We start from the raw sequence: 27647 nt of genomic DNA, 5'->3' as shown, positions 1-27647 counted from the left end.
CACATGCCCTATAGCAAAAACCTCTCCAAAAAAAAAAAAATTCAACCAAGAATACTATATCTGGCAAGATTATCTTTCATATGGGAAGAGAAGAGAAGAACATTCTCAGATAAACAAAACCTGAAAGAATTTACCAACACCAGACCAGATGTCCAAGAAGTTCTGCAGGGAGTGTTATACCAGAAAAATTAAATACAATCAGGCAGAAATAAGAGTTTGAAAAGTAAGAAAATGGCCAACTTAATCATAGGGACAAGTCTGGAGTTAAATATTATACCTAATAATTTAATTGGGAAGATTAAGCCACAACAGAAGATAGATTAAGTACATGAGACTGAACTGATGAAATATAATTTTGTAACTTTTGATTAAAATATTGGTGATTTTCTTCTAGGTTCTGTTCCAGTTTTAAAGATTTTTGTCATGTCTTGAGCTGCCAATAGGTTCATGTACCTACTATTTGAATAGAATCCCAACCTGTTTCCTGGCTTTAAGTTTTAAGCATAGTTTCTTAGCATTTCTTTGACTTATTAAAGCTAAAACTGCTTTTCTTGAAATTAAAAAGTATAGTAAAAAGAATACCTAATTAATGACCATAGTAAACTATATAGCATCAGCTACGTGCTACCTTATAGTATATTCATTCTACTCAGAGTTTCACGCCTCAAGTCAGATATGTATTCACAGATATGTACATACCAACTGAACTTGCTATTGAAAGTAGTTAGATTATTTAAGAAATTTTGTGACTCAATAAAATGTGGGAGGAAAAAGGAATGGAAAACAACTGTGGACACCTGAGATAGTGTGGGAGGTGGGTGGGAAATGGCAGAGGGTGAGAAATAGGGGGAAAATATATATACACATATATAATATGAAACTAGAAATGGAAAATTATTGACAATAATATGTATAATTAAGCCACTGTGAGTATGTTCTAGATGGGAAATCACATTTTGTATGCTGTGACAATGCTCAGTGAATGAATATAAATTAATTAATTAAAAATAAATTAAAATGAAAAATCTTATTTGCTAAGGTACACATTTAAAACACTAAAAAAATGGATAAAGTAATAATTTTATATTATGTCTACTTTACTGTAATTAGACAATGATGAAAGTGGTCTCTGAGATCGAATTCCCTTAATTCAAATCCTAGTTCTACCATCTACAACTTGTGTGGCTATTGGCAAGTCCCCCAACTCCTTCCCAAAGTGTGGATGATTTCATTACACCTTGTAGGGCTCATAAAGTTTGTATGAATTAGTTCATATAAAACACTTAGGATACAGTGAGTAATAAACAAAGCTATTATTATTATTAATAAAGGATACATGAACTCCATACCCTCTAAGGTCACATGGAAGCAAAGATGCTCAACAGCTGGGCTACACCGTGATCTAGGCAGCCAGGCTTTAGGGACTCGACTCAGCAGCATGGCTTACAGATTCTCAGCTAAAGGGTGAAGGACTGAGGGGAAGGCAGGTGCCATTCCTGAAGCTTCAGCCAAGAGGCATTCAGACTTTGAGACAGCCAGGGTTCACTAGAGTGGGGACCTGAGCCTGGTGACAACCATCCCCTGTCCAGTATGTGACACAGACTACACCATTTCTAGCTTCATTTTTTTTTTCAGTTTTCTATATTTTACTTTGAGATAAAATTAATTTAGAAGACTTACTCCTAAAGGCATGAATTATATTACCTGTAAGTTTGATTCTAGATTTAAAAAAATATTATAAGGACTATAAAATACTTAGTAAGGAAATTAGACATGTATCGGGGCTACCACTTTAATAGTTCTGCCCTTCCCTAACTGTGACAGGTCAGCTGGGACCTGGCTTCCACCAAAGGGGGTTATACCTGGCCTAGGGATGCAACCTTTCGATTCCAAAGCAATACTGTGGATATTGTCATGTCTTTGGATATAGCTCCATGAGAAAACATAAAATGTAGTAGAATGGCATAGGAAAGTGTCTACCAGCTGCTGGCTGCTCTATTTAGCTAGGCTTCACCAGAGTTAGAAGTAAATGAGAAAGAGCATGATGTAATCTCTGGAGACCAAGGCATAAAGGATCATAGATTTATCATTAATTCAATGGGTTGCTTAATTTTTTAATCACTTGAAAAGCTCCTGAAATTGTAAAAGGTTCTTTGAATAAAAGTGTAGCATCTAGAATAATTAAGGTATTTCTTTAAATAGCTTAGAATGTAAGTATTCAAGAAACTGGGAAGACAAACATATCCCATTAACAGAGAGGGAATAAGAGAAGAGAAAAAGAATTGAGGGAATATACGCACATAAAACAAGACTGCTATAAAAATGACCTCAATCTCTAGAACAGTAAACATGCTATTTTAAAATGCAGCAACTGGGTCAGCTCGTGTGGCACAGCAGCAACTTGGAACTCAAGCAAAGCTGTGTCCTTTTGGGACATCACAAGTTCAGCTCCTGGTCAAGTTGTACAGTCCAGGTGCACATGCCTATGTTCCTGGCTGGCTAGGAAGACTGGTAGGGGGAGATCATGGCAGGACAGCCTTCCTTTCTCTGGCTCACCCTTGTTAAATTAAACTATTTTGGCCTAAAACAGTCACTACACTCTTATACTTGGATTTTTATGGATAACTCAAAATCATACATGTTAGGCTGGTTTTTTTTTGTTGTTGTTGTTTGTTTTGAGTTGGTTGTTAGGTTACAGCCAAATACAATAGCTAGGCTTTAGTCAATTATAGGCATTTTATCTTTTAAACTATGTTAATATAGACAAACTTTAAAATGTAACCAATGATTTTTTACTTTATTTTCTTATGTTTTTGTGTACGACACTTTTTTGTTTTGTTGACTAAAATGTCAAGTTGAGCATGTGGCAGGCCAGAGTTGTCTAAAAGTTTGGAGACAACTGTTTGATCTAAATTGTGTTAAGATTTATTTTATTAAAACTTTATTAAATTGGCTGGTTTATTTTTCTTTTAACAGTGTTGGTGTCAGAAGTGGGACCTAAAGTAGAGCTTCCAGTGACTGTCACAAGACAGCAAGTGACTGAAGTACCACAAGACCCTTTGCCATCCATTACTCTCTCAAAACAACTAAAATTTGTAAATAAATTCTCTCTCAAATTTGAGCTCCATGGACTTGTGTTTAGAGCTCTGAGTTTTATATGGTCCAAACTAGGCTTAAGATTATAACAAAAACTAGTCTGAGTACAAGATTAAATTAAATAATTAACTAAGTTGAATCCAGTTGTCTGACTGGGTCAGACAAAAAGTAACAATAAATAGCTATTACTGTGACAGTTACAATGAAGATTTAAGTTAAAAATTAATTTTTCTCATAAAATTTTTATGTTTACATCTTAGTCTCTTTTTTGACATGCTTAAAAAATCATTAACTAAATTAATAAAAAAGAGTTCAAAGTCAGTGCCAAAATACATTTTTTTTTGAGAGGTTTTTGCTATAGGGTGTGTGCGCTCGCCAGACAGACAGAGAGAGACAGAGAGACAGAAAGCAGGAAATCACCCCCCAGGGGGGATGGCCACACCGCAATCCCTTCTCCTCCACTCTCCTCTCGGGATCTTGGGCACGCACGCACACGCGCCCGGCGTGAGTTTAAGCCACCGGATCTGGGACTTGAACCACAGTCGACTACGTGGGAGTCCAGTGACATTATATATTCCTAATTCTAATAATCAAAGTACTTCCTAAAAACACCAATATTTAAAAAATAATAAAATATTAATAATGTAATTCAAAATTACTATAACCATTATAATAATAACTATATAAACAAAAATCACTCTTTAAAAAACATAATTAAAATAAAAGATTCCTAGCTGAAGTCCATTCCCAGATGCCCACTAATATACAAAAACTTCTAAAAATTTTAATTTTATTTTATCTCTTTTAAGACTGCAACAGGGACCAGCAGCTAGAGTAATGGCTATGTTGCTGGACTCCCATGTAGACAAACACGGTTCGAGTCCTGGACCCAGTGGCTTGAAATTCATGCTGGGTGCGTGTGCGTGCATGCCCAAAATCCTGAGAAGAGAATGGAGGAGAACAGATTGTGGCATAGCCACCCCCCCCCCAAGGGTGCCTCTCTCTGTCATTCTGGTGAGCGTGCACATGGCCTATAACAAAAAAAGGAAAAGAAAAAGAAAAAGAAAAAAAAACTCTCAAAAAGATTGTATAAAAAGAAAGAGGAAGCTTAAATTAAAAAATATATATGCATATTTATAGCAATTGCCTTCCAATTTTATTGCCGCTATCATCTGTAGTCATTTAAAAAATAATCTTACAATTATTTTAATTGTTAAAATCTACAGTTTCCTAGATACACGGTGAAGAACTCGGTGACACAAAATATTTTTCCTTCTGTCTGAGAAATTCCTGGAAATGTCGCCATTTCACTTCCAAGTCAATGAACTCTGGTGCTGCAGTCTCTAGGTACTGTACACACCTAATGAGTATCAGGTGTGTATGTTCTAATAATAGAAAAAGCAACAATGCACATTACAAAGGTCATGCTACAGGAAGATGCACTAGCTAAAATTCTTTTTATCATTAAGAGCTTCAGTCAGCTGGAAAATATAAATATTTATGCCAGGCAATTCTTTCTTGTGACCCAGCTAAACACAAAGATTGCATTTATTCAAGCAAATTAACAGCAACCAATGACCTGAAGATACTCCTAATAACAACATCTCATCACGTGACAAAAATGATGAGAGGGAAGCAAGAGAGAGAAGGCTGCTTTTTCACTTGAGCACTATATAAACAACCTACAGGCCAAGTTTGGGCTCAACTGAAAAAAAAAATCTTTATTTATTTTATTTACTATTATTATCTAAAAATTAAAATCAATATCATTATTCCATATAATAATTATTATCGATTTTTAATTTTGCTATAGGGCACATGTGTTCACTAGAGAGAGAGAGAAAGGGAAAGTGAGAAAGCAAGCAACTGGATCTGGGACTCAAACTGCTGTTGGCTATGTGGGAGTCTAGCAGTATGACTACCATGCCATCTGCGGGCCCCAAGAAAATATCAACACTTTATAAATGAAAAGTCTGAAGCCACCCAGAGGTGCGCCATGGTAAAACATGATGCTCTGCAAAGCAATCCCACATGGGAAAGTTTCTGCTTGAAGACTGGAGACCTCTCTCAATACACTGGCCACACAAGTCCCCAATAACCTATGGGTTGGCTGAAGCTAGGGGTGGGTTGCGGCATCAAGACCCTATTGAGGGTGCTGTCTCTCTCTTATTATAAAAAACAAAACAAAACAAAACAAAAACAACGCCTTTAATGAAAAAATAAATAGATGTAAAGTCTACATCATAATGTCTGCATGTACAAGCACAATACTTGAGACCAGGGTTATGGAGAAAACATTCAGGTGCAACAACTCGTGGGCAATGTGTGCACCCAGGGTTTGATTCTAGCACCAGGTGGGCTTCTGGGCTCTTCACTGATAGGCAGGGACTGGCAGCAGTCTTAGCCGTGCCTTCTGCAGGATGAAACTGGCACTAGATCCTTCCTCCATTAATCCTTTATCTCCCACCACTACCCAGGCTGTAAAAATCCACTTCAAAAGGGCCAAGCAGGTGGTGTAGTGGGTAAGGCACTGGATTCTCCCATGGCTAACTGCAGTTGGGGTCCTGCATCCTGTGGCTCGAAACTCATGCTGGATGCATGTACATGCATGCCCAAAATCTCAAGAAGAGAATGGAGGAGAAGGGATTGTGGCGTGGCCATCCCCCCTGGGCGGTGATTTCTCACTTTCTGTCTCTCTCTTTTTTTTCTTCCTTCCTTCCTTCCTTCCTTCCTTCCTTCCTTCCTTCCTTCCTTCCTTTCTCTCTCTCTCTCTCTCTCCAGCGAATGCACGTGCCCTATAGCAAAAATATTTCTCTAAAAAAAAATACATTTAAAAAATATATATTTAAGGGCCTTGGGTGGTCAAATGTCTTTTGCCCATGCTACTCAGTTCCCTTCCTCTCCACAGATGTCCAGCATCTATTAGTTTATCGCTGCCTGAGAGGTTGTAGCCATTACAATACCACTGATGAGAGAGCATCACGCTAAGACATACGAGACAGCCCTCCGGGGGGTCACTCACGATGAGCTGTTTGGTCAAGCGTGCTGCTCTAATGCCTTCTGTTGCTGGCTATACCACGATATCTTAGTTCTCACAGACCAGCCCAGGGGGACATGACAGGGAGTGTGAGTGAAAGACACACCCAGAAATGAGGGAAATATGGAGCAGAGAAGGGGTATGTTGTCTGAGTATTAATCACAATGTAGACACCCTGGTGTGCCCAGTGGAAAAATAGGGAGGACAAGACAAGAAAAGCAACAAGGAAAGAAAACACATTAAAGATATCCCTGTCCTCTTCTCCATGCCTGGTGGCTGAATACTTTTGGAGCTGGGAGGTAGTACAAGCTCTCTTGGTGAAGGCATTTATCCAAGGGCTGGACAACCACTAGATGGGAATGTGGAAGCCTAGGGAAGCCTTGGCTGGAAGCCTACACTGGATCAGTCTTAACACAGCACTAATGGCATTGAGAGAATCTACGTCCAGACATTCAATTCCTACTTATACTCCTTTTTAAGACCATACCTTTACCAGAGGCACCATGCCACTCCTCTGCCCATTATAAGTGCCCTTCTACTATTTTATTTATTTGTTTAGATTTTTATTACAGGGTGTATGTGCTCACTAGAGAGACAGAGAGACAGGGAGACAGAAAGCAAGAAATCACACCCCAGGGGGTATGGCCACTCCGCAATCCCTTCTCCTCCATTCTCCTCTCTGGATTTTGGGTACACACACATACACACACACACACACACACACACACACACACACACGTAACTTTCCCTGTTTTAGTTAAGGGAAGGACATAACATTAGAAACAGGGCCTTCTGGCCACTTTTCTCCAAGTTGGAATATTTTGATTTCCAGTGGCTTGAAATTCATATCAGGAACGTATGTGTGCATGCCCAAAATCCGGAGAGGAGACTGGAGGAGAAGAGATTGTGGATGGCCATCCTCAAGGGGGAGGGGGTGATTTCTCACTTTTTCTCTCTCCCTCCAGCGAGCACATGTGCCCTACAGCAAAAATAGTGTTCACTGGATACTTTAAAATAATAATATTTTTTGGACCAGCAGATGGCATAATGGTTACGTTGCTGGACTCCCACATAGGCAACTGCAGCTTGAGTCCTGGACCTGGCAGCTTAAACTCACGCCAGGTGCATGTGTGTGTGTTCCCAAGATCACAAGAGGAGAATGGAGGAGAAGGGATTGTGGAATGGCCATCCACTCTGGGGGGTGAATTTTTGCTTTCTGTCTCCCTGTCTCTCCCGCAAGTGCACATACCCTATAGCAAAAATATCTCTCTCTCTCAAAAACAAACAAACAAACAAACAACAACAACAACAAAAAAAAACCAACTCATTTAAAGTATCAGGACTCATAATATACCAGTCCTTTGAAATCTTTTACAATATGCCAGCACTAAGAATCCATCACTTCGAAATGTTTGAACATACACCAGTTTGGTGCTCGCAGTATGAGTTTGTACTCCAACTTCGTGTGTAAGTCTTGGCACAAATTTACAATATCACTAAGCAAGGGTACCCACAACCTGATTTCTGGGTAAGCCCTGTGGGGAAAGCACTTAGAACAAATGGATGGGGAGAAGAGGAATAAACAGCAACAACATGGAAATATACAGGAAAATGGGGTTCTGGGCTTAAAAGAATCCTTCAACAAAAGGGACAATGGGAGTGAGGAAATAAGAAACAAAGGCTTCCAGCCATTAACCAATATCAGCATCAGTCCTAATACAGCTGAGTATGTATTTGTTTGGTAACGGCTTTAATCACAAAGAGATTTAGGATTGAATTCCAGTTACATAAAGTATTTATTATACATAGCATAATCCAACATTTTGGTAATGTAATCCTGTTCAAAACAGATTGGGAGAAGAAAAGACATGTGATTAGTTTTGGAAAATCCAAGTTGTCTGTATAATTTTTATAAAAAAGTAAAGCAAAATATATGAGTATACTAGTCCTCCCTTATCTACAACAGATAACGCTTCAAGACCCCCAGTAGATGCCTAAACTTCTCCCTCTATATACTTTGTTTTTTCTTGTACATACATATTTATGACATAGTTTAATTTCTAGACTGGGCACAATCAGAGATTAACAATAGTAACTATTAATACATTAGAATAATTTAACAATATAGTTCAGTAAAAGTTATATAAATGTGGTGTTTCTCTCAAAATATCTTAATATACTGTACAAAATTCACCTATTCTCAGGCCAGGGTAACTGAAACCACAAAACGTGGGACCGTGGAAAGCAAAACCAGCAGTATAAAGACACTACTGTATGTATTAGGTCACTGTGAAAGTCATGATGCATTTTTCTATGTTTTTCTATGCAAAAATGCTCATGACTCTCCCAACAACCCAAAAAAAGCGGAGGAGATGGGGGCAGAGTACGTCTGGCTAGAGAAGTTATCACAGGCTCTGTGGGTTCAGAATGACAAGTGCTTGAAGAAATTCTGGTTTTCCTTCCTGATTACTTCAAAATTAGACCTGATCGTGCCTGGCAGGTAAGTACCTATCATAAATTTGTAGAAGCATTTTTTTTTTTTTTTGTAGGGGGAGATTTTTGCTATTGGGCACATGCACTTGCTGGGGAAACAGAGAGACAGAGTGTGAGAAATCACTCCCCAGCAGGGATGACCATGCCACAATCCCTTCTCCATGTTCTTCCCGGGATCTTGGGCATGCACGCACACATGCGCAGCATGAGTTTCAAGCCCCCAGGTCTGAGACTGAAACTATGGTTGGCCATGTGGGAGTCCAGTGACATAACCACTACACAAGCTGTGGGCCCAGAGCATATATTTTGAATAAAGATACTACATTACCAAATTATATTCAGGGACATTCATTGTTTTAGAAAAGGTTGGGATGGGACCCTGGTTCTGAGCAGAACTGTGAGATTGTCTCCTACAGGATACTCTCAACTTCTCTGACTTGAAATGCTCAAGTCCACAGAAACAGCATAGTCAACTATGATTCAATATCAGATTTCCTCTGCCAGTTTTAAGACATCTTATCAAGTTATGAAACTGATGCTGGCCCCATAGTGCCGTGGTAAGCACTATGCATGAGGAGCTGGATCCCACATGGCTGATCACAGTTTGAGGTTCAGGCCCAGTACTTTGAAGAAAACACCAGGAATACATGCTTCCATGCCCCAAATCCTGATACAGAGATATTAAGAGGGAGCGTTGCAGCATGATCATGCTCCTTTGTGGGAGCTTTCTTTCTCTTTGGTGAGTGCACATATCTCTGATAAGTAAACAAAAAAAATGTAAAAACTAGGTAGATGAAGAGATATGATGGCTGAGGGATATGTCCACAACTTCCATAAGTGAGATTTACTCCCACAGAAAGGACCTTAAGTATTTGGATTAGTAACTGTAACAGAACTATGAATATGCAATGGGTTTTTGTTTGTTTAATGCCTTTGAGTGAAGTGTATTAAAACCTACAGATTTTACTATTTCCTAAGTTTTGGCCTATTTGGGGAGTGGGTAGGAATAGGCAGATACTAAAGGAGATGGATACCAAAAATTACTTTTAAAAGTTTACTTTAGGAGGCCAGCAGGTGGTGTGGTGAATAAGGGCACTGGATTCCCACATGGCCAACCATGGTTCAAGTCCTGGACCTGGTGGCTTGCTTTCTTACTTTCCCTTTCTCTCTCTCGTCAAATAAAGAAAAAATTAACAATAGCAAATGGAAATAAATAAATAAATAAAAAAAAAAAAAAACGTTTACTTTAGGGGCCAGTAGGTGGCAACGTGGTTAAGGTGCTGAACTCCCACATGGCCAACCATGGTTTTGAATATCAGACTGGTGGCTTGAAAAGCATGCCATTAATGTGTGTCTGAAATGCCAGGAGAATGAAGGAAAAGAGACTGTGGTGTGGCTAATCCCCCTGGGGGGTGATTTCTCACTTTCCCTTTCACTGTCTGTCTGGTGAGCACATGCACCCTACTGTAAAAACCCAAAAAAAATAATAAAATAAAATAAATTAATTTACTCTAGTAATAATATTGGAATTTCTCTCTCAAGGGACTTTATTTTTTTTAATTTATTTTTTTGGAGAGGTTTCTGCTATAGGGTGCGTGCGCTCGTCAGACAGCAGGGGATGGCCACGCCGCAATCCCTTCTCCATTCTCCTCTCAGGATCTTGGGCACGCACGCACACATGCCCGGCGTGAGTTTAAGTTGCCGGGTCCGGGACTTGAACCGTGGTCGACTACAAGGGAGTCCAGTGACATAGCCATTACGCTAACTGCTGGTTCCAACAAGGGACTTTATTTTAAACTTAATAGTTACCGGGAACCAGCAGTTAGCGTAATGGCTATGTCGCTGGACTCCCACGTAGTCGACCGCGGTTCGTGTCCCGGACCCGGTGGCTTAAAACTCACGCCGGGCGCGTGTGCGTGCGTGCCCAAGATCCCAAGAGGAGAATGGAGGAGAAGGGATTGTGGTGTGACCATCCCCCCTGGGGGGTGATTTCTCGCTTTCTGTCTCTATGTCTCTCTCTGTCTGTCTGGCGAGCGCACGCGCCCTACAGTGAAAATCTCTCCAAAAAAAAAAAAAAAGAAACTTAATTGTTACCCAGCACTTACACCTTTTGACTGAATGCTTCTGCTGTTCCAAGAGGGTATCCTCCAACAGAGCCCCAGGAACACTTCCAGTGCTAGGTAATCTCATTTTAATACACCTCAATAAATGCTCTTCTGGAGCACCAGAAGTTTCTAAACAAACTACTTCCCCTGAAGTTCTCACTTTATGGTTTTTCAACCAGCAAGTGCTACAAGTTTCAGTACATTCTCTGGAGCCCTTTCAACCCACACAACTGTTTTTATTTGCTTCATTTTATTTATGATTTGACATAAACATGTATTTGCACAGGTAGTTCTGTACCTAAAAATAAAAGTAAAAACATGTTCTAGGGAAACAGAGTGTCTTTCAAGGTATGACAGGTATGATCTAAAATCACATTATTTTCTATCTTTTAAAAGAATGGTTAGTCTCAATTTAGACAGAATGCTTTCTTTAGAAATAAATTAAACAGACTGTCACTCACTTGCATAACAAAGTCAGGATAACATCACTACAGGTGACACCCAGTGAAACAGAAGATGGCAGGAGACAGATTCAAGCAAGAGAAATACAGAAAACCACATTTTCCATGTGGCCAAAACTACCAAACCCCATCTATTGTTTTCAAGCAAATTCCATTGAATAAATAGCCTTAGACAGATATGGTACCAATTCTAGATTAACTTCAAACAGTGGTTTTCATACTGTAGGATTGGCCAGAAAATTATAAAATTGAGTTAATTTTTTGTTATCTTTTTTTTTTTTTTTTAATTTGCTAGAGGGCATGTGTGCTAACCAAAGAGAAAAAGAGAGAGAGAAAAAATACCCTCCTTGGGGGAGTCACACCACAATTCCCTCTGCTCCATTTCTCCTTTTGGGATTTTTGGGTATACATGCATAAGTACTCAGCATGTTTTTCAAGGGTCCAGGACTTGAACCACAAAGTTGTCATATGGGATCAAACTATCTTAACTATTATACCATCAGAAGGCCTTGGGAAGGTCTAGTATTACTTCATATACACATATACATACTTGCATACTGGATCACAAGGACAAATATGTTTACTGAGGGTTTGAAAAATACTCTATAGAATATAAATATTAATTTTTGTCTTGAAAATTTCAGTTCCGAAGTGATTAATATGTATAATTATCATCTTTTTAAAGAATATACACATGGGTCTATGCACACTTGATTTGTCCAGTTATGTCCTAACATAATTGAAATAGGATTAGAGCCAAGTCGTCTGATTCTCAGCTATTAACTGCTAATAAGAGCTATTGTTTATTGGGCACCAAGTTAAACCAGGGACTATCCCAGACATTTGACATAAATTATCTTATTGACTTCTCAGTATATCTCTAAGGTACAAATCATTAGCCTGATTTCATAGAGGAGAAAATGCTACTCAAGAGGGTATAGCAATTTGCCCAGGATCTCATGGCCAGGAAGTGGCAGAGCTGGGATTAGATACTGCATTATCAGGGTGTAGTATCCTAAATTACTATACATGCAAATTTCAGGAAACAACTATTTAAAATGAGTATTTCTGGGAATCACCCCTTGAATATTACATTTAGGAAAACTCAGATTACATAAACCCGCTCAGAGAAGAGAGCCACTGTAAAGTGGGCATATCCTCTATTACAGGGTTTCAGGCATCAGAATGACATGTTTAGAAGGTGGCCGAATTTCTCAGTCCAGGAAGAGTTCTAGGAGTCCTTACTCCCAGTTAGCACACAAAATTGCCAAATTGTAAAAAGTAATGTCCAGGAAGATTCTTTGGCACCTTAGCAACCACATTTTTAAAATTCTCATCATTTTTGGTGGTCAAAGGTCAACCTAGAAAGAGTTATAAGAACTTTGCTCAGAATTGTAGCCTGAATGACATCAGGGTGGTAGTGTTAACTCTGCTGCCTTAAAGGGAATCCAAGGATGTATATAATTGAATATGCTGTCACCTCCCACCTCCCCCAAAATCAGATCTGCCCACATAGGTAACTAAGCAGAGACATTCCAAAGATGTAATATACCGCACTTAAGACTTCAAAGTACAGGGTGAATATCCTTATCTTTTTTTTTTTTTTTTTAATTTGCTAGAGGGCATGTGTGCTAACCAAAGAGAAAAAGAGAGAGAGAAAAAATACCCTCCTTGGGGGAGTCACACCACAATTCCCTCTGCTCCATTTCTCCTTTTGGGATTTTTGGGTATACATGCATAAGTACTCAGCATGTTTTTCAAGGGTCCAGGACTTGAACCACAAAGTTGTCATATGGGATCAAACTATCTTAACTATTATACCATCAGAAGGCCTTGGGAAGGTCTAGTATTACTTCATATACACATATACATACTTGCATACTGGATCACAAGGACAAATATGTTTACTGAGGGTTTGAAAAATACTCTATAGAATATAAATATTAATTTTTGTCTTGAAAATTTCAGTTCCGAAGTGATTAATATGTATAATTATCATCTTTTTAAAGAATATACACATGGGTCTATGCACACTTGATTTGTCCAGTTATGTCCTAACATAATTGAAATAGGATTAGAGCCAAGTCGTCTGATTCTCAGCTATTAACTGCTAATAAGAGCTATTGTTTATTGGGCACCAAGTTAAACCAGGGACTATCCCAGACATTTGACATAAATTATCTTATTGACTTCTCAGTATATCTCTAAGGTACAAATCATTAGCCTGATTTCATAGAGGAGAAAATGCTACTCAAGAGGGTATAGCAATTTGCCCAGGATCTCATGGCCAGGAAGTGGCAGAGCTGGGATTAGATACTGCATTATCAGGGTGTAGTATCCTAAATTACTATACATGCAAATTTCAGGAAACAACTATTTAAAATGAGTATTTCTGGGAATCACCCCTTGAATATTACATTTAGGAAAACTCAGATTACATAAACCCGCTCAGAGAAGAGAGCCACTGTAAAGTGGGCATATCCTCTATTACAGGGTTTCAGGCATCAGAATGACATGTTTAGAAGGTGGCCGAATTTCTCAGTCCAGGAAGAGTTCTAGGAGTCCTTACTCCCAGTTAGCACACAAAATTGCCAAATTGTAAAAAGTAATGTCCAGGAAGATTCTTTGGCACCTTAGCAACCACATTTTTAAAATTCTCATCATTTTTGGTGGTCAAAGGTCAACCTAGAAAGAGTTATAAGAACTTTGCTCAGAATTGTAGCCTGAATGACATCAGGGTGGTAGTGTTAACTCTGCTGCCTTAAAGGGAATCCAAGGATGTATATAATTGAATATGCTGTCACCTCCCACCTCCCCCAAAATCAGATCTGCCCACATAGGTAACTAAGCAGAGACATTCCAAAGATGTAATATACCGCACTTAAGACTTCAAAGTACAGGGTGAATATCCTTTATCTGAAATGCTTGGGACAAGAAGTGTTTGGGATTTCAGAATTTTGTTTAGATTCTGAAATACCTGCATATATAAAAAAGATACCCTTGGGACCAGCAGTTGGTGTAAAGGCTACATTGCTGGATTCCCATGTAGTCGACCACAGTTTGTGTCCCGGACCCAGTGGCTTAAATTCATGCCAGGCTCCTGTGCATGTGTGCCCAAGATCCTGAGAGGAGAATGAAGGAGATGGGATTGTAGCATGGCCATCTCCCCTGGGGGGTGGTTTCTTGCTTTCTATCTCTCTGTCTCTCTCTGTCTTTCTGGTAAGCGCACACCCCCTATAGCAAAAACCTTCCCCTCCACACATAAATAAAAAGCTACCCTAGGGAAGGGACCCAAGTCTGTGTATAATGTATGTATTTATGTATATACATGCACACAGTACTTCTGTGTTGCAGTACTGTGGAACAGGTCACACAAGGTCAAGTGTAGAATTTTCCCTGTGTGGAATCATGTCAGTGCTTAAAGAGTTTAAACTTTTGGAGCATTTCAGATTTTGGATTAGGGATGCTCAATTTATATAAAAATTCGCTTTGTGCATGGACGTGTAAGTAAACGTATAATATATTCTATGCTGCGGCAGAGTGGGGAGGTCTATTCTCCTGGTGAGAATTTCTGGGTAAGTTTATAGAGAAATACAAATGTGTGACCAAAGAACATACTTTCTTCTTGTTTTCCTACAATGGAAAGCCACATTAAGGTTCTAATAAATAGCATAAAGAGTGTTTCAAACTCTGTCAGGAAAACCTAATCTAAGACTTTTCACCATTTTTAATTCACATAGGTTCCCATAAAGATTATTGCGAATCACTTTTATGCAAACACCAAAAACTGCAATTAGCCACGTATCTGCTTCACGGCCTATGATAAGGCTGTCAAGCCATCTCACCATTCCAATACACTTCCTGAGGATGCTCCAGATACTGAAGTCATTCCTGGAAAACATTGGTGAAGGCAAGCTCGTTCTGAAAAGAGAAAAGAAAAGGAGTTTTTTGAATGCCATTGAATTTGGGAAGGAAAAGTTTTCCCTGGATATGGAACTGTAGACGTACACAGAGAGACACTATAAAGGTGAGTTGTCACCAACAGGACCAAATAGGGTCAATCTGGAGTGTACTTGTTCACTGCTATTTCGGTCCCTGGGAAGCTCTGTGGTAAATCAACTGGTCCTCTGTCTACTCGTGTTCTTACCCAAAGTCTCCCAGTCCTTTCTGATGTTTGGTGTTTAGCTGTTTAAAACACCTCAGCAGTGCAGGATCCTTTCACTCACTGGCATACCTGACCCTATTGTTTCATTCAAAACAAACCCAGCATGCTTTTTTTTTTTTTAATTCTATAGGGTGTGTGTGCTCGCCAAACAGACAGAGAGAGACAGAGAGACAGAAATCAGCCCCCAGGGGGGATAGCCACACCGCAATCCCTTCTCCTCCATTCTCCTCTCGGGATCTTGGGCACACACGCATACGCACCCGGCATGAATTTTAAACCACCAGATCTGGGACGCGAACCACGGTCGACTACGTGGGAGTCCAGCGACATAGCCATTACGCTAACTGCTGGTCCGGAAACCCAGCATGTTTTAAGACTTAATAAATAAGCATAATCTATTGCTAAATAATGTAAACAAAATGCTCTCACAGAGTCTATTTAAATATTTTTAAGAGGTTAAAGGGAAAAAAAGGCAAACTATAAAAACCAAAGTAAAATTTGTATCCAGACATTAGTACTTCCTTAAGGACACTGTCATTGAATGGAACTTACTGTGTCTAGATGCACTGGAAAACCCCTTATAAATTAACCGGTACAAAAAAGAGCATGTTCAAAGCGTCTGCAGGCATTTGGAAGTAGCCAGAAGGTAGCAACTATTAGTGCCAAAGAGTCTGGGCTTGGATAACAGTCTATCAGAGCTCCCGGGTCTTGAGGCCAGGCCAGGCAGGTCAAAGATGACTGTACTTCCACACATCAGAATGGCAGTACCAGGAGGGGGAGGAGGATGGAGGTCTCCAGGCCAACTTAGTAAAGCACTGTTATAGTAATTCATTCTTTTCACTTTATTTTAGGCTATGGCAGTTGCCTTTTGAACTATATCCATGTAACTATAATATTAAATAAAGTATTAAACCAAAAAAATCTTCTAAAGAACCTCTTAATGAATTTGAATTATACAAGTTAACAGAATTTTAGCTGTTTAAATAAATATTATTATTAAAAAGTTCTCCATGGTAAAATTCTGGTTTTCCTTTTTCTTTTTTGAAGTACACATTGCTCATTTAGCATATCTGTCATCTAGCCAATCTGCTGGATAAGTGGCCACAGATGGTATTTAAATCACATTCCCCATGTTCCAAGACTATCAATCTCTGTGACCCGAACAATGGACACCAGGGATGAGAATCCCTGCCATTATCGATCATTTGCATGTATAATGCAGTTTTAGAGATGGATATAAATTTTCCATCTCCTGTCAGGACGTGACATACCTAGGAAGCTGTGACACTGAAATAAACCTGCGAAGACTGAAGGACAGCTGAAAGTCTCCGGACAGTTGCTGACATCATACATGCAGGTGTGTGCTACCACTCTGACTTCAGGCAAAAACAGAAGGGCAAGAAAAGCAACAAACATCTTGGAGGCATTTCTTGTCAGAACTGACAGCCAAGAGTCCCACCCAGGATAACCTATACTCACTTTTACACATATAACTTCATGTCCTGAAAATGTAACAATGAGTGGTTCATGAGGAGACGAAATTATCTGCAACCTTAATTTTCTACTCTAAACATAACGAGAAGGCAGAAGGGAAAGGGATTTCAAAAGGTGAATGGTGTTGTGAAGTCACGCCACTTCCTTGGGCGCGACACGAACAGAGCAGAGCAATCCCTCACTGAGACCATGCTGCGTGCAGGAAGCTGTTCAGGGGCAGCAAAAGAAAGCCTGGCTGACCAGATGCCCACTCCTTGCATGGTTTAGCAAATGACCTTGGAGTTGTTGACCATGATCTAAGTCACCAGCAACGAGGCCGCCCCAAAAAACAGGTGCAGTCTCAGACTGCCAAAACAGAGCACCGCAGCCAGAGCATCTCTAAGGGTAACTGAAGCGGGCATTGCGATCCAGGAGCCACTTTTACAAGGAACCTTAAAACCTCCACTCAGCAGGACCGATCAGAGGCCAGGCAAAAAGTCTGGAAAATGTCTCACACAGGCAATGGCCAAGGAAACGAGCAGCATAGAAGAAACAGGAGGAACTGAAGGTCTAGAGAAAAGAGGGTATGGCAGAGGCTTCGATACAGAGGGCAGGGCCTGGGATGGCAGGAGTAATAACATCTGTTACCTCGGCTTCACCAGCACCCTAGGCTCTCCCCACTAACATACAGCACCTGCATTCACTTTCTCTACAGCGCTGATCAATGAGTGACATAAGGCCCAGCCTCTTGCTCGTTTATTGACTATGTGTCCCTAGATGGTGTGGGAGCTCCCGAAGAGCTCCAGTTTTATTTATCACTGTAAGGTCTGTTGCCTGGGACAATGCCTACATGGACTAGGAGTTTCAAGTATTTGCTGAATGAACTCTGGAATTTACGAGGCCCGTTAACAGACATATTATCTCTTTCATAAATAGTTTGATAGAGATATTCTGTTACTTAAGAGAGTAGGACTGTACCACTGGTAATGTTTATATTAGGAAAGCCACTATAAAGACCGGTCCTACAATGAATCCCCACAGTGGGCACTGAGGGAGTCTTCCCCGAAAGGGTTTCAGACAGGCTGGGCGGAAGAGCTCCAGTTTTATTTATCACTGTAAGGTCTGTTGCCTGGGACAATGCCTACATGGACTAGGAGTTTCAAGTATTTGCTGAATGAACTCTGGAATTTACGAGGCCCGTTAACAGACATATTATCTCTTTCATAAATAGTTTGATAGAGATATTCTGTTACTTAAGAGAGTAGGACTGTACCACTGGTAATGTTTATATTATGAAAGCCACTATAAAGACCGGTCCTACAATGAATCCCCACAGTGGGCACTGAGGGAGTCGAGATATTCTGTTACTTAAGAGAGTAGGACTGTACCACTGGTAATGTTTACATTAGGAAAGCCACTATAAAGACCGGTCCTACAATGAATCCCCACAGTGGGCACTGAGGGAGTCTTCCCCGAAAGGGTTTCAGACAGGCTGGGAGATACTGCCTGTCAGCACCCAGAAAGGCCGGCTGCATTGAAGAAGATGCTGGTCTAGCCCAGCTGGCCCAGGGATGCTGCTGCACACTCGGGGCCGGACAAATCACCCATGACAAAGCACTGGCCAGCCCAGATGCTTTGCGCTGTCGTGGCTGCAGAGAAACGCAATGTCAGCTTGATGTGCAGCAACAGATTCTGCAGCCATGTTAGAAGGGTAAAAAGAAACAAGATGAATTTTTGTAATGCGAGTATTACTAAAGACTAAGAGACATAGAGAGGGAGAGGGAGAGAGTGAACAGAGACAGAGAGAGAGAGAGAGAGAGACACTCTCAATAGGGACTCGGGTTGTGATTTCTCCTGCCCTGGGGCCCGCTAGGATCATTGAACACGTGTGCTCCCCAGGTGAGCAGGTTAACCAAGTAAGTGAACCCTAATTCTCCATATGGATACAGCTTTGACTGAATGTGTTACCACTAAGCCACCAAACCAGATTCATTTAACACAATGTGTCTGAAATATTGCCTCACCAGAAATTCATGATGCATTTTTGCATAGAAAAATACGTCACGACTTTCTAGACCTGATATTAGCATTTCAACATGCAGTCAATATAAAAAAATTGAGATATTTTATATTTTTTAATACTGTCTTCAAAATTACTTAAAATTTAGTAGCAAAACTGATTTGTGCTCTAAGTGTATAACACGTGTTTACAAGGAACCTTAATACCCCAAATTTTAAGTCCTGTTGCATTAAGGTATTAAGGTTCCTTGTAAACACGTATTATACACTTAGAACACAAATAAATTTTGCTACTATTTTTTTTTAATTTGACCAGAGAGGGACAGAGTGAGAGAGAGAGGGAAAGTGAGAAAGCAAGGTGCCAGGTCCATGACTTGAACTGGGGTCAGCCATGTGGGAATCCAGTGCCCTTAACCACCACACCACCTGCCGACCCCTAATTTTGCTACTAAATTTGAAGTAATGTGAATGTTTTTATGAAGAGAGATTTTTGCAATAGGGTACATGCAGAGACAGAAAGTGAGATATCACCCCCCAAGGGAATGGTTATGCCTTAATCCCGTCTCGTTCCTCCTCCTCTAGGGATTTTGGGCACACATGCACATGTGCTCAGTGTGATCTTCAAGCTGCTGGGTCCAGGACTCCATGGTCAGGCATAAGGGAGTCCAGTGCCTTAACCACTACACCACCAGCTGGCCCCAGTAAAGTGAAATTTAAGTCTTACCAAAATAAAATTGCATGTAATAGAAGAATATTTCATATTGTTCCATTTTTATAACTTATATTAATTAAAAGTGAAAATTCAGTTTCTCAGTCACACTAGCCAGATTTTAAGTGCTCACAAGTCAGAGGTGGCTCGTGCCTCCTGTACTGGATAGAGTAGAGCTCACTGATTACTTCTAAAAGCAGCGGATTGTATTGTTTGAAGACTGTGGGGAAGAGCAAATAACTGCTAAATCAGAGGAATTGAAAGTCAGCAACAGACAAAAAACAGTCCACAGCCTAACCTAGAAAGTGCTGAATCTGCAGTGCTATTTAAAGAAGCAGAGGGAATATTTTTTTTTAATTAGGTAGCAGATTAATTGTAAAAAGAAAATTGTACTGAAAAAGACTTATTTCTGTATTTTAAAATTTCAGTCCCACACCCAGGGGAAGAAAAAGAGGGAATTTACTAATGATACTGGATGGCAGTGTTATTCCAGGCAGAAATAAGAACAGACGGGAACAGTAATCAGAATTTTCAGGCTGGGAGCACAGATCAGTTGTTCTCCCTCGGAGTTTATCTGAGGGTCATTATCCTGGATTCTATGCTTCCTTTTTTTCTTCACACAGAGAGATAACACCCTGTACCAGGGACTGACAGTGAGATGTCCTGGTTCTATTTTCAACCATACAGATGACATTCTGACCATCCTCACAACAACACAATCATTGGTTTCTAAATGCATAGTCTCCTCACACTTGTTTTAATTATGAGATGTGAATGGCTCCACTTGTTACCCTATTATTTATTTCCTTGCTACAAATGCTGTAGACAGACCCCAAAATAAATTAAATGAATTTATAAATGGCGACTAACAAAAACTGTGCTCGAATCCTTCTCATACTGAATAAAAGGTATTAACTGTTGCTGGGATGGTAGAAACTGTAATATATGCAAGGCTCACCTGGACTTGCAAATGAGTAACTGCACAGATCCGCACCATCCCCTGCTGGACACTGGGCCCACTGCTTATTCCTGCTCCATGGATGGCTGAGTTAAAACCACAACGCTGGGGTGAGATGGTGGTGCGGGGTAACACAACTGGATCCCCAGGGTAAAGCTCCCAGGTTTGTGTCCTAGGACCTCAATGAGCACACTGAGTGTCTGTGTGTGCCTATAACCTGGGCTAGCTGAGAGGGGGGCGGATCACAGTGTGAAGACCCTGCTGAGGGTGCCTGTCACCCTCGCTCTCTCATGGAATAAATACAGAAGTAAACACACACCATTTGCTTAAGAGAACCTTTGAGAAATAGAAAGACATGGTAAAACAAAGGCAGACAAAATGCAGCTTGGGCTGGAGATAGTTGCTAAGTGGTTTCTGTGCTCAGATTCCTCCTCATGGTCATGAGGCAACATGAGTTCTGGGTCTTGGGTCTGTGCATGGACACACCTCATTGAACCATCTTTATACTTGGGTGGGGTGGGTGCGTCCTTGTCACAGAGGATATGAAAAAAACCTGGGGATGGGACCCAGAGCTACAGTGATCTCTTGCTACTGCCTGGGTATGTAACCTGAGTCAAATGTTCCAGGTAAAGGCTACATAGCTACACAGGTCACCTCACTTTGGGAACTGGATCTGGGCTAAGAAAAATAATGCTCAGGACAATTTACATCTCTTGGAAATAGAGTCTTAGTTTCTTACCTATACATCAGTTTTTAAACAAGATTTAAATTCTTCATTATTTTTATAGTACAAACAACTAAAATTAAAACATTCATAGCCCTTAGAAAAATCCGCTGCCTACTAAATTATCTTCACAACTTCTAAGATGTTTTGTGTATTAAAAAATCTTTTATTAATTTTTTTTTTTGTGGGGGGAGAAGTTTTTGCTATAGGGCACGTGCACTCGCCAGAAAGACAGAGAGAGACGGAGAGACAGAAAATGAGAATTTATGGCCACACTGCAATCCCTTCTTCTCCATTCTCCTCTTGGGATCTTGAGCACACACGCATACGCGTCCGATGTAAATGTAAGCCACCAGGTCTGGGACTCGAACCACGGTTGACTACATGGGAGTCCAACAACATAGCCATTACACCAATTGCTGGTCCTTTATTGATTTTTTTTAAAAAAACATACAGCATTGATAACTTTTGTTAAGTCTAAAACTGGTCTTCTGATTCTGTTTATAGTTTGGCTAGCCAAACCAAATCTATGTAGCTGGGAGACTATATACGTTATGATCACATCCGTATGTCAAATCTCAATAGGCACAAATAGACAGCTGCCTTTCAGTGTCTGGCCAGTAGACAACAAGACAACTCCTACTAACAGTCACTCCAGAAAAAGGCAGATCTCTTAATTCATGAAGTACAGTGATCTCATTCTTAAATTTTTAGGAATATGAGCACTATATCAAAACCAAGATAACCTATGTATCCAAAACAATCTTAAGCATATACTAAATAATAGTAAACATAATCAAATAAAGAAAAAAGGCATTTGGTTACTTTCCGAATTTAAAAATAATACATTTCCTATATAGCAAATGCAACAATCCACAGATTAAAAAAAAAAAAAAAAGAACAAGTTAGTTGGGGCCAGCAGATAGCATAGGGGTTACGTCACTGGACTACATGGCTGAACGTGGTTCAAGGCCCGAATTCAGTGGCTTCAAACTCATTCTAGGCACATGTGTGTATGTGTGTCCCAAGATACTGGGATGAGAATGGAAGAGAAGGGGTTGTGGCATAGTTCCCCCCCACCTCTGGGGGAGGGGGTTTATCTCTTTCTGTCTCTGTCTTTCTAGCGAGTGCACACATCCTATAGCAAAAATTCTCTCAAAAAAAAGAGTAAGTTTTTTTTTTTAAACTGGAACATTACCCTACAGCTCAAATGGCTATTTTTACTAAATAACATATTAGGGACACTTCTTCATGGTGACAGATATGGGTCACCTCCCTTGTCATTCCTTCTTTACATACACACATGCACACACACACACACACACACACACACACATAAAACTCTCTACAGACAGCAAATCATGCATGCTGATATTATTTTTAATTTAGTCTTCTCCCTCAATATTTTTTTTTTTTTTTGCTTGCCACCCCACTGCCCTATCTATCTCCCATGCTATTCTAGAACCCATTTTAAGAAGCTGGCATTTGGCCCAGCTGTGGTGACACCCACTGTTTAGTCTCTGTGCTCTGCAGGCTGAGCAGTCCAGGTTTGATTTCTGTTGCAACCTACAGACTGGGTGCAATGGTATGTATCTGTAGTTCCAGCTGTAGGATCGTGTAAGAGCCTGTCTTTAAGAAAGAAAGCTAACGCCTATTTTGCATACTCTTCTACATATTCCCAAATAGATGCATACAGAATATGCATGTTTGCACACACGAAGGATAGAATATCAATTATACACACTTCTCTATAATTTGCTTTTCTCATTCAATACTTTATGAAAATTTGTTTAAGACAAATGGTAAACTGTAGTTTTAATGAACATATGATATTCTGCAGAAATACTGTACATCAAAATACATTTTGAGGGGCTGGACAGTTGTGTAGCCATAAAATGCAATGCTTGGAGGAGCTGACCCACATGGGAAAGTTCTGGATTTGTGTCCAGAGACCTTCCTAAGTACACTGGGGACCCGTGTGCCCATGGTCTGGGGCTGGCTGATGCCGAGGGTGGATCACAATGTGAGGACCCTGTTGGGGGTACTGTCTTTGTCTCTCACCATAGAATAGATTTAAAACACACACACACACACACACACACACACACACACACACACATACTCTTTCTGTGTATGAGCTAGAGAGCACATATGCTCATCAGAGAGAGGAGAAAGCACTCCCTCCTCCATGGGGAATGATCATGCCACAATCCCTTGTCCTCCATCTCTTCCTTCTTTCAGGACTTTGGGCGTGCATGCACATGCACCCAATGTGTTACTCAAGCTGCCGGGCCTGGGAGTCAAACTGCACAGTCAGCCATGTGAGATCCAGCTGTCTTAACCACCAGGCCACAGAGCTGTGGCTCTAAACAATCTTTAAAGGGCCAGCAGGTGGTGTGGTGGTGAAGGGGTTGGACTCCCATGTGGCCGACTGCAGTTCGAGTCCCCGACCTGGCAGCTTGCTTTCTCACTTTCTCTTTCTCTCTTTCTCTCCTTCTCTCTGGTGATGCACATGTCCTGTACAAACTGGAAAATGATAATCATAACAATAAATAAAATTTTAAAAAATATTTAAAAAGAAATACATTTTGCCACTCTCCATGAAAAGCACTCATCATTTTAATTCTTTTGCCAAATTAAAGACATCTTAACATAATGTATAATTTAAATTTGGTGCTTTCCCTTCTATGGGATAAATAACAATGATAAGACTGTTAGGTCACAAAGATTCTCCATCTCACACTTCTATACATGTTGCCAGACTGCTTTCTGGGGAGTTGTAATAATTTCACCAATAATCTATGAATGAACATTTCCCCAGATCCCAACCAGCAGCAGCTGGTATCAATAAGTATCCTTCCCCTTAGCAGCTTTATCAGTCTGGCTACTAGGAAGTGACTCTGCTATGCTATTTTACTTACACTTTTTTGATCTTTCCATAAGTGTAAATGACCTGTGAAATTACACATTTGTAAATCATCTATTTATATCATTGATACGACTGCATTATTTTTTTCAGTCAACTGTTAATAATTTTTTTCTATATGTATATATTAGTCTTGTCACTTAGATTACAAATAGCATCATTTGTAGGTTTTTTTTTTTAAGTTTCACAATTTTCCTTTCTTTCTTTTTTTTTTTTTTTTCTTTTTTTTACTATATGGAACAGGTTTTCACCAGATCAAGACAGAGAGAGGGAAAAATGTGAAATCACTCCCTAGGAATTGCCATGCTGGAACCCCTTCTCCTACATTTTCCTCGGAGGATTTTGGGGACACATGTAAACACACCAAGTGTGGTTTTCAAGCCACAGTGTCAGGGACTTAAACCACCATTGGCCATGTGGAAATCCAGTGCATTAACCACCATGTCACCTGATGGTCCCCATAATTCTTTAATAACTTTTGTTATTTTTATCTTAATTAAGGATTCCCCCACTCCAGAGTTTTGTTTCGTTTTAAATATGATGTTTTGGGACCAGCAGTTAGCGTAATGGCTATGTCGCTGGACTCCCACGTAGTCGACCACAGTTTGAGCCCTGGATCCGGTGGCTTAAACTCACGCCGGGCACGTGTGCACGCATGCCCAAGATCCCAAGAGGAGAAAGGAAGAGAAGGGATTACGGCGTGGCCATCCCCTCTGGGGGGTGATTTCTTGCTTCCTGTTTCTATGTCTCTCTCTCTCTGACAAGGGCACGTGCCCTCTAGCAAAAACTTCTCAATAAATAAATAAATAAATAAATATGATGTTTTAATTCTTTAAATGACTAAAATAAACACTCATGTTCTGCTGAAGCCCACATCTCTACATAAAAACAGCTGGGTCCCTTTAAGAGGTTTAGCCTTGTTTGCTGTTTTAGAGAGCAGACTACAAGAGTCTCCTGCCCTCTATGCCTTCCACAAATGGGCCTATAAAGTTCCTGTTCCCTTTCCTACAAGACAGAGGAGCTCTCTCTCTTTCACATTTCTTACACCCATGCTTCCCGGAATCTTAATAGTCTACATTTCTATTGAACTTCATTCCAGCTTCTGTCTCCTTTTAAAAGACCCTCGATCATTGATCTGTATGCTTCAGGGAAGACAGGAAAAGCTCAAGAGTTTTTTTTTTTTTTTTTTTTTTAAAAGCAACACTTTCACAAATGCTGCAAGATCAAAATATTCCTGAGCTAACTTTAAATGAGTTCTACTAAGAGCAAGTGTTTGAATACTAATGGCTAACTTTTAGTGAGAGTCCACCGCATTTTACACCCTGAGTTAATCACTTAATGTGCATCACCTCATTTAATCTTCAAAATAATCCTAAAAACTATTCTTTTTTTAGTTTATTTTTTTCATAAGAGATAGATGGGAAGGCTGTGGGTTGGGGGAGGAGGCAACCTCCCCTAACAACATCTCATGCAGCAATCCTCTCCACAGCCTTCCCGGTCAGCCAGGATCACAGACCCCTTGACATGTCACCCCAGAACCAAAGCTCAGTCTTCCAGTACTGCACAGCACTGTGCTACCTCTGTGCCACTACAGCTGGGTCTAAATGAGGCACTCGTATTAAATAACTCACTCATGGTCACAAATATAATGAGTGGTATAACTGGGATTTGTTAACTCTAGAGCTTTAGCTCTCAGCTTTCAGAGCTCTGGTTGCTGGCTGTGGAAACTTGAACAAGTACCTACCTACCTATTCCAAGTCTCAGGGTTTCTACTTGGAAAACAATACCATACTAGTCTTTCATATATGGTCATGGTGAGGTTTCAATGAGAATGTATATAGGGCAGAGTTTTTAAACTCTAGGTCTCATTCACTGTGGTTTAAATACTCAATTTAATGATTAACATACTCAGCATTTAAAAAAATGAAGTAGAGTCAGTCCCATAGTGCAGTAGTTAAGTGTGTACAGAGGGAGTAGGATCTCACTTGACCAGCAGGGTTCAAGGCCTGGGCCCAATGGCTTGAAAAACACTCTGCACCCAGGACCCTGACAGAATGGAAAGTTGAAGAAAATAAAAAAAGAGGTATAACCAGGCCTCTTTGGAGGGTGTTCTCCTCTCTTGTGTACATTCATGTGCCATCTGGCATAAAAGGAAAAAATGAAATAAATACAGCTATTTGAAATATACGAGTAGTATAACTCCGATTTGTTAACAGCAAGGGTAGGTACTGTTAATACACATTTTGTTCCAATAATACATGCACACACATATGTGTGTATAGCATATGACCAAATAAAAATATTGGACTTGATCAGTGATGTGAAACATTCAGTCCAGTGCCTGCCACACAGAAAATGCTGAACATAAAGTTGATTTTAATGCTACTGCTATTATTTCAGGGAAAACTATCTCACCTTCCTGTCTGAGTTGTTAGAGATTTAAAATTACTTCTACTCGGGGCCAGATGGTGGCACAGCACTGACACAGTGCCCTGGAGGCTGACCCACGGTGGAAGAACATGATTGCTCCTGAGCATACCAGCTATGCATGTGCACCACGATCTGGGGCTGGCTGAAGCTGAGTGTTGAAAGTAGCATGAAAAACCATGCTGTTGAGGGTACATGAACACTCCTTCTCTATCAAAAGAAATACATAAGTAAATTAAAAAATACAAATAAAATAAAAAACCCTACTTACACATTTTGAATGAATGATGTACTTTCACTAATTATAATCTCAAAAGAAGATCTCTAAAATGGCTGTTTATTAAAACAATCTTCATATCTAAACAGAGATTTTCACAGAGACTAGGTATGAAGTTATTTCTGTTACCCTAGAGAGAAGCAGACAATGACAAGGCTTCCAACACTAGTGCTGTTTTCCCCCAGTGAGCCTCTCCCCTAGGAATGATGGCAGCCACGCAAATGGTGGTCAGATACCAGATATGCAAACAGTGGGATCAGATACCAGAACGACAGGAGGAGATGCTTCCCGCTGGTCCCCTTCGGAAAACTGCTGGTTAGGAGGGTTGGGCAACATTAAGCAAAGATTCTGTACGCAAGGAGTGTGGTTAAGGCCTGTGAAGCAATCCAACACAGGAAAGGCAATTTCTATTCTGTCATTTAAGGATAACTGGTTGGGAGTCTTTGTTATAAAGTCAGCCACATGACTTGGGAGAAAGTACTAGGAGAGTACAAATCTGTCCACATTCCATGTTTAATTTAATTGAAATGATGAAAGAGAATAAACTAATAAATTCTAGATTTACTTTTATTGTGCTTTAAATATTCCATGGACATTGCTAAGTAGCATTATGACTCTTGTCGTTAGACCTGAGGGTACTTCTCATCACACACACCATGGAAGATGAGCCTAGGCATGGTGCTTCCATTAAGGCTTCTCTTCTATGTTTAGACTTGGGGAATCATCTCAAACTCAGCCATATTGACAGCCGTCAGGTTTTAAAAGCAACGCCAATGT

General features: G+C 40.2%; 1 protein-coding gene across 4 annotated transcripts in view; it reads right to left on the bottom strand.

Moving 5' to 3' along the window:
- Positions 1-27647, bottom strand: part of OSBPL1A (oxysterol binding protein like 1A) — a 274120-nt gene that overhangs the window by 28197 nt on the left and 218276 nt on the right. For all 4 annotated transcript variants that reach the window (XM_006163672.3, XM_006163674.3, XM_006163673.3 and 1 more), the window contains one exon: positions 15038-15113. In XM_006163672.3, coding sequence (XP_006163734.1) covers positions 15038-15113 — 76 coding nt within the window. The remainder of the gene's footprint in view (positions 1-15037; positions 15114-27647) is intronic.

This window comes from Tupaia chinensis, unplaced genomic scaffold (assembly GCF_000334495.1).
Source record: "Tupaia chinensis unplaced genomic scaffold, TupChi_1.0 Scaffold142717_1, whole genome shotgun sequence".
NCBI classification, from domain to species: domain Eukaryota; kingdom Metazoa; phylum Chordata; class Mammalia; order Scandentia; family Tupaiidae; genus Tupaia; species Tupaia belangeri.
This window is presented reverse-complemented; position numbering and strand designations above follow the sequence as displayed.